At 39.3% G+C, this 16,987-nt stretch overlaps 2 protein-coding genes across 3 annotated transcripts in view; one reads left to right on the top strand and one right to left on the bottom strand.

Moving 5' to 3' along the window:
- The window catches only part of arpc4 (actin related protein 2/3 complex, subunit 4), a 6,067-nt gene extending 1,529 nt beyond the window's left edge, over positions 1 to 4,538 (top strand). The window contains exons 2-6 of the mRNA XM_014009073.1: positions 812 to 930; positions 1,011 to 1,122; positions 1,213 to 1,308; positions 3,435 to 3,605; positions 3,744 to 4,538. Coding sequence (XP_013864527.1) covers positions 812 to 930; positions 1,011 to 1,122; positions 1,213 to 1,308; positions 3,435 to 3,605; positions 3,744 to 3,749 — 504 coding nt within the window. The 3' untranslated portion in view covers positions 3,750 to 4,538. The remainder of the gene's footprint in view (positions 1 to 811; positions 931 to 1,010; positions 1,123 to 1,212; positions 1,309 to 3,434; positions 3,606 to 3,743) is intronic.
- A 1,063-nt stretch (positions 4,539 to 5,601) lies between these two features.
- pfkfb4b (6-phosphofructo-2-kinase/fructose-2,6-biphosphatase 4b) lies at positions 5,602 to 16,623 on the bottom strand. Of its 2 annotated transcripts, none has more exons than XM_014009072.1 (14): positions 16,501 to 16,623; positions 10,111 to 10,227; positions 9,917 to 10,013; positions 9,673 to 9,739; positions 9,521 to 9,595; positions 9,365 to 9,421; positions 9,072 to 9,193; positions 8,774 to 8,981; positions 8,553 to 8,699; positions 8,368 to 8,472; positions 8,145 to 8,274; positions 8,002 to 8,064; positions 7,205 to 7,269; positions 5,602 to 5,867 (listed from the first exon to the last, which is right to left on the bottom strand). In XM_014009072.1, exons 1-14 carry the CDS (start codon positions 16,541 to 16,543, stop codon positions 5,808 to 5,810), a joined length of 1,356 nt encoding a protein of 451 aa, XP_013864526.1. In that variant the 5' UTR covers positions 16,544 to 16,623; the 3' UTR covers positions 5,602 to 5,807. The 2 variants fall into 2 exon arrangements, with proteins under 2 accessions (XP_013864526.1, XP_013864525.1); XM_014009071.1 differs by lacking the exon at positions 16,501 to 16,623 and adding an exon at positions 11,386 to 11,664.
- Positions 16,624 to 16,987: the final 364 nt, after the last annotated feature.

The following is a 16,987-nucleotide window of genomic DNA, read 5'->3' as shown; positions in this document are numbered from 1 at the left end:
GTATTTTTAAAATCTTTATTTTACAGTTAAAATAAATGTTTATCAAATAAAATCTAATGTTACAACTAATAATGGATCCCTTTAATCTTTCTGATGTAACTTCTAGTTCTGGTACTTTTAGAGTAAACTGCACAAATATTTGGTTATGATGAAAAAAGTTAAAATGTACAAATGGAAAAACTGCCGAAATAGACACACTGTCTGTCACACGTCACTGTTTTATTTTAATTTCTTAAGCAGTTAGTCAATAGGTGGCGCTCTTATCTTGACAAAAACAACCTGAGAAGTGAACCAGCTTCATGAAACTAAAAATCCTAAACTGAGCTTAATAGTTAAAATAAAATAATATACTATTTTTAATTTCTAGACATCATAACACACAGAGTCTTAAAAAAATAAACATTTAAAACTACTTGAGTTTTAGTGGTTATTTTCACCTGTAGATATTTTGCTGACATGGTTTGGATCCACTTTTGCTTTTGGTGATTATATATTGGCACTGGCTTCACTTTGGAGATGGTAGCTGTTTGTTTTTCCAGTAAAAATAATTTTCAGAAAAATGTGGTTCAACAATGAYGGTTTTTAGTTGTAGCAAGAAAAAAGACAGGTTAAACAACCAGTTTCTGTCCTGAGACTAGAGGCAGCAAATGACATCAGTGTCGAGTTAAAAAAAAAACATGGTCGAGTTTGTGGAACTTAATCTACAGCACTTCTCAAAAACCAGCCAGGCTCAGTTGTACTTGGATATAAGGGGCTTTATTCTTCAGTATAAATTATTTTCCCACGCTTTCAATCTTGTTTTCCATGTCAGACGGCGACCTTGCGTCCATATCTCAATGCTGTGCGTTCCACGCTGCAGGCCGCTCTGTGCCTGGAGAATTTTTCCTCACAAGTGGTGGAAAGACACAACAAACCAGAGGTGGAAGTCAGGTGAGTCAGGGCCTCCTTTGGGTTTAGCTTCTAATGGTTGCAGTGCAGAATAATAACTGTATGTGTGTTGCCTCGTCCAGGAGCAGTAAAGAGTTGCTCCTCCAACCTGTAATCATCAGCCGAAACGAGAAGGAGAAGGTCCTGATCGAGGGCTCCATCAACTCTGTCAGGGTCAGCATCGCCGTCAAGCAGGTCAGTCATGTTTCTGACTTAACAGCTTGGTGGCAAGTATTCACAACAATGGTCACAAACTTAATTTTTTCAGTTCATTTTCTGCTGTAGGCTGATGAGATCGAGAAGATCCTGTGTCACAAGTTCATGCGTTTTATGATGATGAGAGCAGAAAACTTCTTTATCCTGAGGAGGAAACCAGTGGAGGTCAGTAACACTCAGTTCTTGTTAATGTCCAATCTAGACTTAAAAAAAAAATCACATTTTTAATGAACAAAATATTAAGAAAACAACAGTTACTGTAACATAAAASGACAAGTTTACTTACATTAAACTGTATCCAGTAGCTCATGAAAACTGAAGGTATCTTAAACAATGTAAGAAAGTTCAGTTTTGTGTGAAATATATTCTTCTAAAACTAAAGTGTTCTGAAAATTTGATAAAACCTCTTTTTTTCATCTCTTAAAAGAACAATTCTTTGACTTTTGGTTATAAATTATTTCCGCAATGCTTTAAAGAAAAATAATGCCAGCAAAGACATTGTTTTTTATGTTGTATTAAGAATTATTTGCTTAATAGAGGTAACATTTAAAAGTTTTTGTTGAAAGTATAAACTTAAATTTAGATTATGCTAAGATTCAGTATGAAGTCCACAGTACGCATCCCAAACCATTAAATGGATCCCTGATTAGTTGTAACATTAGACTTTATTTGATAAACATATATTTTAACCAAAAAACAAAGACTAAATACTGTAGGCTGTTTAGTTTTGTAAATTTTTACAAATATATTTTAACATGGACGGAGCCATTTTATTTACACACAAAGCATTCTGGGTAAATGATGACATGGATAGGTCCTCGTTGTGAGCGAGCTATGTCCACCCTGAAGGTTACTGTATTTATTCAAGTATAATACGTAAAATTTAATCCATAAAATCATCCACAAAGTTGGGGGATTGTACTATACTCAGATAAATATTTTTACTTATGTATTTTAACTGAAATATCGGCCTCATTCACAAAATGCCTCATTCTGGACATGAGACCACGTTGTAAAAAGCATTTGAAGCGAGCTTACCTGTAACAATCCAAGCAAGATAGTAACAGATCCAAGCAGGTGACAGGATGTGGAAAAAAAAAGGAAAAAAAGGCAGTTCTGCATCTAAGTAATGATAACAAACTAATAAGTGTGCGACCGGGCGGCTCCTGAAACAACAACAAACACTTGGTCGGCTGCGGGTCAGATGTAAAGGCTTCCGTCTTACTGGTGTTCTGTAAAAGTTGGTCTATCTGAAAAAAGTTTCCCCACCAGAGAGGGCACTCATGAGTAGGCATTACCAAGGTACAGTAATCTGTTTTTCATCAGTGCTGATATGTATTAAGACTGCAAAGACTTAAAAATCCTGAAGTCCATATGAAATTAGAGGTAGTATGAGAATTTAAGTTTTTATGATTTTTAAGCTGAAAACGGGGGTGGTCGTATTATACATGAGATCGTATTATACACAAATAAATACGGTAATCTTGGACAATATCTGACGATCGACTCTTTTAAATAAACCAGAGAGCGTTGACAGAGAGGAGAAGGTAGAAATGACTCAGCCTGGAACTGAAAATATAGATGGAGGACAACAGAGCTGCTTCATGGAAGAAGAAGCTCAGCTTAGCCTGTTAGTCTTTGTGCTAGCGCCGACGCTATATTGCCTTATATGTATTAGCTCGGTGCTAGCGCGACAAACAAACAAGCTAAACTGAGGTCCTCCATCCATATTTTCAGTTCCAGGCTGAGTCATTTTTGCATTCTCCTCTCTGTCATGTGGGCGGAGGACCTCAGTGATGAGGAGAATGTGTAGTGCTGAGCTAATACATATATGTGGTAATAGCATCGGGGCTAACGCTAAAGCTAACAGGCCAAGCTGAGGTTCTTCTTCCATGAAGCAGCTCTGTTGTCCTCCATCCATATTTTCAGTTACAGGCTGAGTCATTTCGACCTTCTCCTCTCTGTCAACGCTCTCTGGTTTCATTTAAAAGAACCGATCATCAGATATTGTCTAAGATTAACCTTCAGGGTGGATATAGCTCGCTAGCAGCCTCACACCGAGGACCTATCCACGTCATCATTTACCCAGAATGCTTTGCGCATAAATAAAATGGCCCCGTCCGTGTAATATATTTTAAATCGTTTGGCTTAAAAAAATTACAAAACTAAACAGCCTACAGTATTTTTACAGTTACAATATATGTTTATTAAATAAAGTTTAATGTTGCATCTAATCATGGATCCCTATAAATGTGACGAGGAACCCTGAGCATGTTTTCTTTATTTCACAGGGTTACGACATCAGTTTCCTCATCACCAACTTCCACACTGAGCAGATGTACAAGCATAAACTAGTGGATTTCGTCATTCATTTTATGGAAGAAATCGACAAGGAAATCAGTGAAATGAAGCTGTCTGTCAATGCCAGGGCTCGAATYGTCGCTGAGGAGTTCCTCAAAAACGTGAGTTACATTTTTAGCCATGATGTGCGGAGATTTTAGTTTCTATATTCTGTAAAAATTGAAAATGGCACTAAGTTGTTTTACCTAACTTACATTTCTCTAAGGCTTTTTGCATTTGTTTCTTGATTGTTTTTGCAGTTCTGAGAGAGAGAGAGGAAACCCAGGAATACATTCCATTTTGCAATTTTGGCCATCACTGTGGAGCATTCACATAGATCAGATCATCGCCTGTGTGATCAGACAAGAGAAGAAACGTGTTGTGCAGTAAGACTGTACAGACCAATAGGGTGCAAGCCTTTAACCTGAAAAGTGCTCAAATTATTGACGTTTGTACATTAGGAATATTCAGAGCAGACATTTAAAATTTGCCTTTGGAACATTAAAGGTCAAGGCAGACCTTAGGAAAAAATAAATATTTGCCATCAATATTACTGAGCACAGGAATTTTTTAAAAGATAATTTAACTGTTTTTAAAGTTCTATATACATAGATATATTATATGCACATGGATTTCTATTTGCTGTGTTTTGTTACCACAAAACTTTAACTATGAAGGCAATCAATTGTTTTTCTTTTTCCACAACACAATGAAAMTGAACGAGCTTACTTAGAGCCAAGGAATAATAATAAAAAAAACGTTGTATATTTTGCATTTAAGCGACTCTTTTTTTAATGTTGTCACAATTCAACAAATTTCTGTTTACTATGATTAAATATTTAGACATTCACAGATGATGATTTCACATTGATATACAATGTATATTATTACATGTAACACAGGTARGTTTAAACATTAGTAACAGGTCTAGCCTACACAGAGTACCTTATTTCATAAGCTTAAGAAAAAAAGTTTTGTTGTAGAAAGTCTGACTTAAAAAAAACCCTGCAGTACGAACACGACTTAAAGACTTATTGCATTTTTACCTGATTAAAGTAACACCAGAAATCATATTTGGATATCACATTTTGGATTAAAGCACAACATAGTTTGGAAAAGTCACGTGCATTTACAATGTAGGTTGTCTTCTGTAGTATTTGCAAAATGTAAACTCAGTCGAAAAATTATCTTTACCACTGGAATGTAAAAAAATAAAAACGTGCCATGATCTAGAGCCGGAAAACGGTAGCGTGCCGCCTCCGGGTCGGGGAGGAGGTCCTGCCCCAAGCGGAGGAGTTTTAAGTCTCTCGGGGTCTTGTTCAGGAATGAGGGAAGAATGGAGCGGGAGATCGACAGGTGGATTGGTGCTGCGTCTGCAGTGATGCGGGCGCTGTACCGGTCTGTCGTGGTGAAGCGAGAGCTGAGCCAGAATGCAAAGCTCTCGATTTACCAGTCGGTCTACGTTCCTACCCTCATCTATGGTCATGAGCTTTGGGTCATGACCGAAAGAACGAGGTCACGGATACAAGCGGCCGAAATGAGTTTCCTCCGCAGGGTGTCTGGGCTCTCCCTTAGAGATAGGGTGAGAAGCTCAGTCATCCGGGAGGGACTCAGAGTAGAGCCGCTGCTCCTCCACGTCGAGAGGAGCCAGTTGAGGTGGCTCGGGCATCTGGTAAGGATGCCTCCTGGACGCCTCTCTGGTGAGGTGTTCTGGGCATGTCCCACTGGGAGGAGGCCCAGAGGAAGACCCAGAACACTGGAGGGACTATGTTTCTTCGCTGGCCTGGGAACACCTTGGGATTCCCCCAGAAGAGCTGGCCCAAGTGGCTGGGGGGAGGGAAGTCTGGGTCTCTCTGCTTAGGCTGCTGCTCCCGCGACCCGACCCCGGATAAGCAGAAGAAAACGGACGGACGTGCCTTGGGCAGTTTTTTTTTTAAAGGTATACATTTTAAACAGAGAAAAGAAAGCACTGTTTAAAAAGAACACTTTCAAATACAATTTTTCATGTATCGAAAACATTTTCCAAATCAGCTGAAGTATAACAGTATATACAGTGTTTACTAATACGGAGTGGATTTGGCCTTTAATCATTAAAAAAAAGCTGCAGAACATTTTAAATTATTGTAGCACCAGTAATGGTGGATCCACAGATTTAATATAAAGCATTTTGTCTGTAATTTTGCACACAGAAAAGTCAAAAATCACAGTAGAAGTCCAAGATGTTTCTGTGTCCATGAGGAAGCAGACACAGAACTTCAGCTTAACGGCACTTTTCACATGCTGACGGCTCCAGACGACTTTGAACCGAGAGACGAGCTCAGAAATCAGAGGTGAGCTGGAACTGTTTGTAGAGCATCTTCAGTGCTGCGCTGCACGTTCACGTTCTGAAACCAGTAACACACAAAAAATACAATTATATACTTCTACTGCATTCAGAAATACCGATTATGGTCATTATGTATTTAATATTGAAATCTTAAAGACAACATTAAGTGAATGAAGTGGACTGTTTTTTAAAGGATGTTTTATATATTCACAATTTAAAAACGTTGATTATTTAAATGATTTGTTAAAAGTATTTTACTGACAATAACTACAGATTTACCCAACAATTATAACAAGCTGATAAACAGAACATGTAGACATGTTCAGAAATATCAGTTTTATGAGTTTTAGTTTTGACGAAATAAATGCTTTGATCAGAAACACTCGTTTGTGAAAGATACTTTTATTTTTTATTTACAAAGAAGCACCAATCTCGACAATCTCCACATGAAAAGAAATTACATTCGATTTAATAAATTACAGGCTTTAACTCTTGACAGATAACTGACAGGTRTTCACTGATATTTAAATACTGCAAATCAACTTAAACATTTTAAAAAAGTCAAATTTTTACTCAAGCATAGCTTATAACATTTGAWTGGTTGTGAAATTGTGCATCATAACAACCAAACTGTGCGTTAAAGCAGTTTTCCGGCTGCCTTTTGCGTAAACAATGGGCTTCRTGTTGATTCAAAACATTTTCTATGAGAAAAATGGAAGAATTTCCACGTTTTAAAAATCATGGCATATGTTTCCTCACTCGTTCACAGCTGTGTTCAGTCATACACATAAACACGCTCCTGTTTACTGTATATCAGCTGAGTCGTGAGTTTTTCCAACTTTATGTCAGCAACAGTAGCTTAAACATTGATTTAATCAAGTCACATCAATGAATGTTACTATTTTAAATGCAAAATGAGTCTTCATATTGTCACAGATTTTTTGTCACATGAAATTTTTAATCACACAAAGCTGGGTGATTTAGCTTGAAATTAGACGACATMGATGAACACTTGGAACTCTAAAAAATGAAATGATTGATACAGAAATGCTGCTGGGTCATTAGGTTGTGGTAGTTTTTTTGGTTAATCATTGCTCAACACAGATTTTGCCATTGCCAGCTTTGTTTGTCATTGCCAGCTTTGTTTCCCTGACAAGACAATAAAGGCATTTTTTATTTTGTTTTGTTTTAAAGAAATGCAAACCGAACATGTCATGTCATGATGTGCATCTCAGAAAGACTCAAAACAAAAGTCACAGTTTTTGTTTTGTTTGGTAAAACAAAAAGAGAGAAATCCCCTCCCACACGCCGATTCACGAAAGATGTTGGCTCAACGATGCAGTGAAGTCAAACCCCTGCTGTGAGACATCTTTGCATGTTGTCTGCGACACCTACCTCCGGCCTGTCCCTGTGTGTGTTCACAGCATCCACGCCCAAATACACACTTTCCACTTTACATCCTGACAAAGAGCAAACAGGGATTAGAAACAGTTGGAGCAAGAAAATACAACTTGTTRTGAAGTTATACAATACTGTGCAAAMGTTTKAAACTACTCCTTATTTTGTTTCCAAAGGCACAGATCTTAGTTTTAATTTTTTTTTGTCGTTTCTTTTTGGTGTGTGTGGGTAGGGAAGGGGAGGAGACATTTTCTGTCCAGTCTTTGCACCAGACCATGACAGCATCCTGTCAGCGTGTGCAGAAAACTCAGGAAAGTGCACAAAATAATAGTCGTCTGTAAGATAAGTTTTCAGATAAATGTTTGTAGGAATAACATTGTGCTAAAATCATACGGTTATCTTTGGTATTCAGCTAAAGAAATGGGCTCAAATTGTGTTTTTGTGACAGACTGTTGGCAACATCTCATTTAAAATGAATTTTTGCTGATTTGTCTGTCATGTTTCAACAAAACTGATACGTCTAGGTCAGTGTTCCTCTAGAGAAAATAATTTGAAAAGCAGCCAAAATCTTGTTAAAAATGCTAAAAAGTCTAAACATAGGAAAAAATAAAGTAAAGAGATGATACAAGACTTTTGCACCACACTGTGACAGAATAATCTCTGGTTCAAGGCTGAAAGCTCACACTAAGTTACAGATTTGAAACAAGTTTCTGTCTTTGTTTTTGATGATTCTGAACACAATGTGACAGATTAACGGTAATAAATATGAACCAGAAAAAAAAAGTACTGCTCACCATAAGCAACYGGCGTCAACTTCAACACAGTGTGCAAAGGACACTTAAGATAAGGCAGCTCATCTGCAGTGACAAGAGAAATCAGTCAGTTTTTAGTGGATTAATTGAAAACAGATACACCGCAACACTAAAATGCTTCTTACGCGATGTTTTGTCCAAGAAATATGCTAGAAGACAGCGCATGACGGCCTGGTGACAAATAACCAGAACGTTCTCCTGCCTCTCCAGCTCCATGATCACAGGCTCCAGCCGCTGCACCAGGTCTTCATAAGACTAATAAAAAAAGACAAAAAACACGCCACGGTCAAAAATGCAAGAACGTTTCCTGACATAAACAGAAGTTATTAGAAGAAAGCGTTTCCTCACCTCTCCTTTTGGATAGCGGTAGCGGTATTTGTCTTGGTCTCTCAGAGCAAACTCCAGAGGGAAATGTTCTTGGATCTCCTCATACATCATTTCTTCGCACACACCCTTGATTTAAACAAAATAAATAGATGTGTTTAGACTCTGCTCTGAAGCCTTGAAATAACTTCACATTGAGGTTGACATACAGCATCGATTTCATTCAGGGATTTCCACTGTTCGTACGGCACGCCGAGGCACTCCGCTGTTTGGATCGTTCTCTTCATCTGACTGGTCCAGACTTTCAAGTCTTTAATCTGCTGCTCCTCAATGAACTTCCCCAGACGTTTGGCATACTAGATGGGCAAGTGACCATTTTAGATAAGCTTTTAAAAAGAAAAACAATCGACAAACGTGCACAGAAACACACCTCTTTCCCTCGAGCGGACAAGCCGGAGTCTCCTCCGATGCGTCCCTGGATGTTGAGGTCGCTCTCTCCGTGGCGGCAGAGGTAGATGGATCGTGGAGTGATGTGGATGTTCATCAGGTAGTAGACGATTCGGCTTTGGATGTGGTCAACGACGCGGTTCACCAGGTAACGACAGCCCACGTCCATGATCTTTATAAACGACACGTCGCTGGAGAACAAAAATAATGAAAAAACCAGTCAAACACCTGCGACAATGAGCTCAATTTCAAAGTGGGACATYTGTTTTAGGTTCCCTCACCTGTCCAGATCCTCATCCAGAGGCTGGTAGGACGACTCGTAGCATTTTATTCTCTTCATGAAGTCTGCGATGGCCTCGTCTGAACTGCAGTGAACATAGTCTGGGTTTCCCAGCTTAACTTGCTGCAAAGAAAAACAGGATGTGAGCAGAAGAAACGTCACAGCTTTAATCTTTTTTATGCTGAACATGAAGGAATCAACAGGAGCTGAGGCACATCTCTGTGGGGCACAGGGTTTTATTTTTAGTTGTAAAAGTTTGTTTTTTTTTTTCTGCTGAGTTATGATGAAGCTTACCACAATGTTTTGTGCAATGACATCTGGGTCCTCACACACTGACTCCACGAAAAACACCTGTATTTGACAGAAAAAAATAATAATTAAAAATCCCACCATAAACAAACTTGAGGTTAAATTAATGGTTAAAAACGTTAAATTCTGCCTGATTCATACTTTGAACCCATTCTGCTCAGCAAACTTCATGATAGTTACTCTTCTGTCTCTTGTCGTGTTTGTGGCATCAAATACCTGAAAAAGCGCGAGGAGACAGTCAGGACTGCACCCCGTCAAACAAATCTGTAGGAACGGACCGTCATGGGACTTACYGCAACCTGTCCTCCTTCAACGCTCAGGTACTGACGAACATCGTTCAGTGCCGACAGGGCACACTGACTGCAGAAAAGATGCACAAAAAGAGTTTTCCAGTTTAAATTTGCACAAGTAGGGTTATGTCTAAAACAGTGTAGAGGACTGCCAAAAAAACAACTCCCAAAGAGGGCGATTTTATGGACTTCTTGTTCTTAGAAGTGCCTTTATTGGTCATAAAGTCTGGACATCCCAGAAACTCACCGTCTGATTTTAACACCTTCTTCATTATCAGGACGGAAAAACTCGAAGGACTTGTAGATCTTCAGACACTCCCTCCTGTAATCACCAACGTTGAACTCTGCAGGTGGCAGATGCACAGAGAGGGTTTTAAAAACTCAGACGTGGAGCTGCTTTTCACGTGAACAAAAATACATCTTGCWGTACGCAGCTCATACCTTTTGTTGGCACGCCTATCCAGTTTAGGTAGCGAGTGAGCTTCTTTGAAATGTAGGTCTTCCCTCGGGCAGGAAGTCCCACGGTCACAATGAGGGTTGGACAGTTTGTCATACATACTGAAAGAGAAGCAGACACAGAGAGAGAGAAAACAATTTAATATGTTTTAATTTGTTAGATGTGGATTGTTTACGTCTATCTTAAAAAAAGGTGTAAGCATTTTGTTGGAGGGGGAAAAAATTATTAGTCTGACAGAGACCTACATTCCTACAAGTCTCCTAAAAGGTGGTGACTTACCGGTAATTACAACAGGAAAAACAACTGTCTTTAAAAAAACGATGAGCACTTCTCAGTCACAGAAGAAAAGTATGAAAGCGTGATCATCGTTACAGCAGAGGATGAGGCCCTGTCAGGGTTCACTCAAACTAACCAGAGTCACTCAAATTAATTCAGAACCACGCGGAGCTGACAGACTAAAGATCAGGATGGAACTCAGGCTAAATAATCTGTTAAAAACAGGATTTCCTCCCATTTTTATCTAACTTTTTTAACTTTACAGTGAAGAAAATGGAAGATTCAGAAGTCAAATGTATTTTTTCTTGCTTTTGTTGTTACTTTTGTTTAATTATGATAAATAATTATGTTTGGTCCTGTCTAATTACATTCGGGTTATTGTAATTACACCTAAATCTGATGAATCTACATACTTTAAGTAAAAACTGATACTTTCCTGGTGTCACTAATTTGAACCTTGATGATGCTCCTTTGGGGACAAATTGGTTGGAGATGAAGTTTAAGTAAGTGTGTGTGTGTGTTGGGGGGTGTGGGGGGGGGGTATTTTGGCAGGTTATACAGGACAGAACTAGCTGCAGCTTGTTAAAGAGGAAAACTGCGGAGCTTGAGTCAGCAGAAAACACGCAGATCTGCAGGAGAACACRACCCAGAGCTGTGGTGATCAAAGAGGAGCTGCTGAGTCCTCATCAGACCGGTTAATGCTGGTCCTGGGTGAATTAAATTATTTGGAGACGTCTCGGTGTGCGCAGTGCCTCCCCGTGAAGAGCTTCTGAATGGCCCCCTCTATGGAGCATGATGCAATACTGCGAAGTGGGCAAGTGAAACCCCACTAATCCGCGCATGATGACGCCAAACTAAATATCTGGAAAGCTGTTCCATTAAAAACGAAAAGTGTTATTAAGAGGACATTTTCTTCATCTCGTCCAGGTTACATCCTGCGGCGCACTTGTTTGCCCCGGAGGGCGGTCAGCTGCATCTCTTACCCCGTCTGTGGCCGATGTGGCCGTTCCTGTGGGGCATCCAGATCTTCTTCAGCGGGTTCTGGGTGAGCTCCCGCGGGTGGCTCTCCAGCAGAATCTCCTCGTTGTCCAACATCTTGGGTGGATAATGCTCGCCAGCCGGCTTCGCTTCAGTCTGTGAGGCGGTGGGCTTCCAGTCTGTCTCGCAGTGTGTCTGTCTGCGGCTGCACAGGACTGGACGTCTCATATCAGCTGAKAAACACTCGTTTTTTTACATTACCGTAATAGACGGAGGCAGCGCGCAACGAGAAACGCAAGAGAACAAAACAACACGTCTCATCTTTCATGATCGGGCTACATATGGTGGCATTTTCAACTAACTACTATTTAAATGCAGTTTTTTTATTCATGTTTGTTACTTAAACATTGCGTTATTAATATATATTTAAGAATGAAATATGCTTCTCATTTTAAAAATAAAACGGGAAAGGCACATTCATTGTCTAAATTGAGGTTGTCAACCAACAGGGAGCCCAAAATATTACCTCAAGTAAATAAATTGGCTCACTTTATATATAAATGCAAGATAAAGTATATAAATTCAGTGTTCTCATTTTCTTTTTAAATCACAAAAATTCACTGTTTTTGCGCATATTTTCGTTTTCGTATGTATTTTAATTTCATCGCAGTTTCTAGTAAAGTAAATAAACGGCGTTTTTCATTTCTTGAAGAAAATGTTCGTCACAAGCACTCCCAGAGCACAAAAAGTCCTAATTTCTTAGGAAATGGCTTTAGATGCGTTACCGTAATACCACGGAGTAACGCGCAAAGTGATGCGCTGAGAAGAAAAGAACCCCGTTGTTCACGTGCTGCGCGCATGGGCAGCGAATGCATCCGAGGAGTTGACCAATCAGAGGACAGTTCAGAGGGACAGCAGCCAATCAGAGAAGAGGAGAGCTAAATGGATGGTGTGCTGCCAGTGAGAGGCTCACACAAACCCATCCTCGTGAAAACTACAAGTCTTAAGGTTTTCACGACCCCGTCACGAGCCCATGGTGTTCACGTCGTGCAGATAGTAAAAAAGGTCAACAACGTTATTTCTAACACACAAGAGAACACTTTGTCAGGCTGTAAACATGTCCGACCATCTGAGAAACAAACCTATTTCTAGATCTGCTTTTATTTATTTACTACACTACATGGTGTGCTCACAAAAATAAAATACCTTCCATGAAATAAAAACGAATAATTCAAAACAATTTAAGCTCTAATAATTAAAAACGTGCAATGCTGTCACAGTAAGAAAAGATGCGTATTTAATTCTTTGTAATAAACGTGGAAATTAGTTAATTTGTCATTTTAATCAAAGCAAACAGAATTCAATGGCGTAGAGCGTTTGCGCCCTCTCACAGCCTTATTAAGTTAAATCAGGAAGTTTTGATGTAATGCAGGGGGCATTAAACTAACAAAAGTCCAGTTTCTTGAATTAAACTCCCCTGCAGCTGTGGTTGAAAGGAGAAGTGCTGACTTCAGTTCAATCCACTGTTCTGCTTTCAACACCTCATGAAAAACAATGCAGTGTCGTGGTTATGACACTAGATGGCACTGTGCATGCACACTTTTAAAAAACCTACAGTTGGCTAATCAGCTCAGTGAACACATAAGATAAACAGGAAAAAACAGAAGCATTGTAGGTAGTTCAGCCTGGTGGAGGAACAAAATAGGTCAGGAGTGTCAAAGAGCACTCAGAGTGTCAGCTGGACTGATAATCCAATCAGCAAAACACTTTACTATAAGATGTCTTCCAGTAATCCTATAAACACACAAAGACGTGTTTCAGCTTCTACACACAGACACATGTAAACATATACACACCTGCAGGCCATGTGATGGAAAATTACTACACATCTAGAAACAATGGTGGGAAAAAATGACTGTCTATATTATATAATACTGTTGTTCTGCATTCAGCTTTTTTTTTTTCCTTGTGGGCTTCATTGTAAGATCATCCTACTATAAGGAGTGGTGTTATGGCTGTTTTCGTCATACCTTAATCTCATGCAATCTTTTGAGATCTTGGTATATATGTTGAGAATGGCTCTCAAATACTACAGCACAGAATTTTAGCTCAGTTTCTGCATAATTAACAGAGTTGGAGTCATTTTTGTGTTGAGTAAGGTCGATTAGATGTGGTAACCATTTGAACCGAGGTGAAGTTATTCAGTTATAAATGTACTGTAAATATACTAATGATAAGTTTCTGATAGAGACACTTTGCTAATAGACAGTTGACTACAATGGGTAAAGGCAGCGTTTTAAAAAACAGATTGTACGCAGTCAGCTAGTGTTCAGATTTTATGTTGGGGATAACTCTCAGCTACTAACACAACATTTCAGTTTAATATCTGTAAAACTGGGAGAGAGGAGTTTGCTAAAATGTTGTTGTGGCAGGCATCTTAAATATGGTTGACAAATCAATTGTAGAGGTACATTCAATGATTACTTTCTGAAAGTTTTAATTAGATCCATTTACTTCATGCAATATTTTGCAAATGCTACAAACACACATACAATGTTGTTCTGCTATTTGCTGACATGCAATAATAAAGCAGACAGAGACACACACTGGGTAACGTGAAGAACACCATCTTCTGTCTCCTGCAGGTTAATTAAACTTKTACACTCTAAAGAGATGTCACACAAGCTGTCTGTGCAATCTGTTGTTGCAGGGCTACAGCCAGTCTCTGACCTCTTAATATCTCATTTCTCAATTATGCTTCAAACGTTTGTCTTTTGGTCAAAGATCTTTTACTGAACCTTAACAATCACACTTTCCATCATATATGAAAAAAATGTAACAAAAGTTAATCTGCGTGAGCTCAAGTACATTAAAAACACTGCAATCCGCTACAAATGGGTCATTGTAAACTGGCAGCATTAATGAACATCTTATCATAACCGTGATAGATATACTTTCATTTTGAGACACACTTTTCTCTTCTTAAGATAACAAAATGTGCTGCCATTATTTCCAAGACTGTTCCTCGAAATGCATCAAATATTCCTTATTAACCAAATCTCTATTTAAAATGCTGTCCACCTTTATTACAGCAAAATAGTTCAGTGCTGGATCATGTCTTACTTTTTAAAATGCCCCATACGCGTTTTTGTTTATGTGATGTTTCTGTCACAGAAACAAAAGAACAATGTCGACCTAATTGTGGTTCAGATTGTTGCACASCCAGTTAGTTCTTTCTTTTAAAAATCCTGAACTAACAAACTGGACTTTTGTTATTGTGAACAATAACAGGTTTATAAAGCAGCTTGACTGCATGCTGTTTTCAAAGACATCTGCTAAAGTTCCTTTAAACTATTATTATTTAGGTACATATACAAATTTATTCTTCCAACAACATTAAGTTTATAAAGGGGTTAAAACAATGCTTGCTATTTTCAGTATTTCTAATCCTGAAGATAACAAATCTGTCATATCGCAAACAGATTCAGCAAATCCTCACAATCATTTATTGTTAACATAATTTTGCTCGACCGTTTCTTTGAATAGCAAAAATATTCACGATGATTAAATTATTCAGTCAGTTCAATATGGTTTGCACGCTTTAGGAGAGAGCAGAAATGTAGTCCGAGCCAGAACGACTGACATCAATGTCTCTAYAACACACTAAAATATTACATTTTCAAGGCTAGACATGTTAAAAATACCCAAAAACACAGAACAACCCTCATGCCTCAGTGCACTGCTGCAGTCCCACAGTCACTGCAGTGGCACCACACAGCCTGAAGCCTTTAATGTGATTCTGAGCAAGCGGGTGAACTTTCCCCCAGATAAAGCAGACACAGGGAGGGAGGGGAGGCGAGAATGTGAGCAGTTCTACGAACAGGGACTAGAGGGAGTGACGGTTTAGAAACCTGGCACAGAAATAGATGGGGAAAATAAATACTATGGAGCAGAAAAGAAAGAAGGTGCAGCATTGGAAGCAGCATGGTGGTTATTATCCTGCAGGAGGAATGGYTGTTGTTGACATATTGTGTAACAATACAGACGATCTGCTGCACATTTTCAACATTCACTGCAGCTCCAAAATGTCCAAACACCCCTTCAGCAGCTACAACACAAAGCAGCYGCTCATGTGTCCCTCAGTTCTGTTAAAACGAACAGAAACCTGCTCTTCTGCTATGTTTTCGTGTTCTTCAGCTGTGCAGGCAGACTGCCCCGTTCATCCCCCCATAATACACCTGCCACAACAACAGGCTGCAGACATTTAAACCACAGCGAGTGACCACACTACAAGCTGGTCATCTGCACAGAGCCTGTAAACCTGACAGCACAGCAATGTAAAGTGGCCAGACCCATGACTCACAACATTGCACAACAAATTTGTATTGTGATATTAAAAMGCTWRTGGATTATTCATTGAAAAGAAGCCTCAGCTAGGTGTGCAGACACCAYATGAACCTTTAGCATGAATAAAAACAGTGGGCTGGTCTTAAAATAATGAAAATGTAAACACAGAGAAAGAGTCACTGGAGCAGCTGTGAACCTGGATTTTAAAACCTTAAAATTACCACTCCATTCTGCTATAACATCATTTGTAGTTCAACTCAGTCTTTAAACACAAAGAAATCAAATTATTATGTTGGGCTTTATGCAAATCATCGTGCCACACAGTTTTCTTTTTAGAAAGTTTATTTACTTATTTGTAAAATTTGAGCCGACTCCAATAAAACATGAAAACATTTTTTGATTGTTGACATTTTAACAATTTCGTTTTGTTATCTGATGCGTTTGAGAAGCTTTGACATCTTCAAATTAAACTGCTTTATGTTTTTGGTTTCTCGCAGGCTCCTGTAGCTGCAGCCAGACTGAGCAGCTAAAAAACACCAACGTCTTATCAAGCAGCTTGTATTTTCACTAAATGAATCACGAAAACAACCGCATTAAAGTTATTTCTCGGCTGTTAGTTTCAGTCTGTCGTGCTGTCAGTGAAGGCAGCCTACGTGACACTGACTTGTTTACTTCCTCGCGCCGCTTCGCTGACACACAGGCTGCACCACATCTACCCGGAGGAGCGTCAGAACAACGAAAGGAGGAAAAAGTGAGAGGGGTTCGGTTCCTACCCGGTCTGTCCTGCGTGTTTCTCGGGCGGCAGGAGCCCCTCATGGTCCCCGTTTAAAGCCTCGTCCTCCTCTGTCTTGTTGTCAGCGTGGAGACGAGTGAGGAGGAGGAGGAGCATGATACCCCCGAGCAGCAATGAATGAAGTGGGTGTGTGTGCGCGCGCGCGAGCTGTGGCGTTCACACGGGCGCGTGCACGTTCACCAAAAATTGTCAGGTAGCACCGAGTAGTTTGTCCCACAGCAGCACCTGTACATTTGTCGTGGTCGTCCCCAGACCGGTTAATCTAATACAGGTGTCAAATGAAAGGCCCACGGGCCAAATCTGGCCCTTGCTAACATTTTATCTGGCCCCAAAGATGATATGTGAAGTGGTTTTATGTTTTTTGTCACTGTACACTGTTGCCAAATATTTAAAAATTTCTTTCTTTCTTTCTTTCTTTCTTTCTTTCTTTCTTTCTTTCTTTCTTTCTTTCTTTCTTTCTTTCTTTC

Source organism: Austrofundulus limnaeus, unplaced genomic scaffold (assembly GCF_001266775.1).
Source record: "Austrofundulus limnaeus strain Quisiro unplaced genomic scaffold, Austrofundulus_limnaeus-1.0 Scaffold55, whole genome shotgun sequence".
Taxonomy (NCBI): Eukaryota; Metazoa; Chordata; class Actinopteri; order Cyprinodontiformes; family Rivulidae; genus Austrofundulus; species Austrofundulus limnaeus.
Note: the sequence above shows the minus strand (reverse complement) of the source record. Positions and strands in the feature narration are given on the sequence as shown.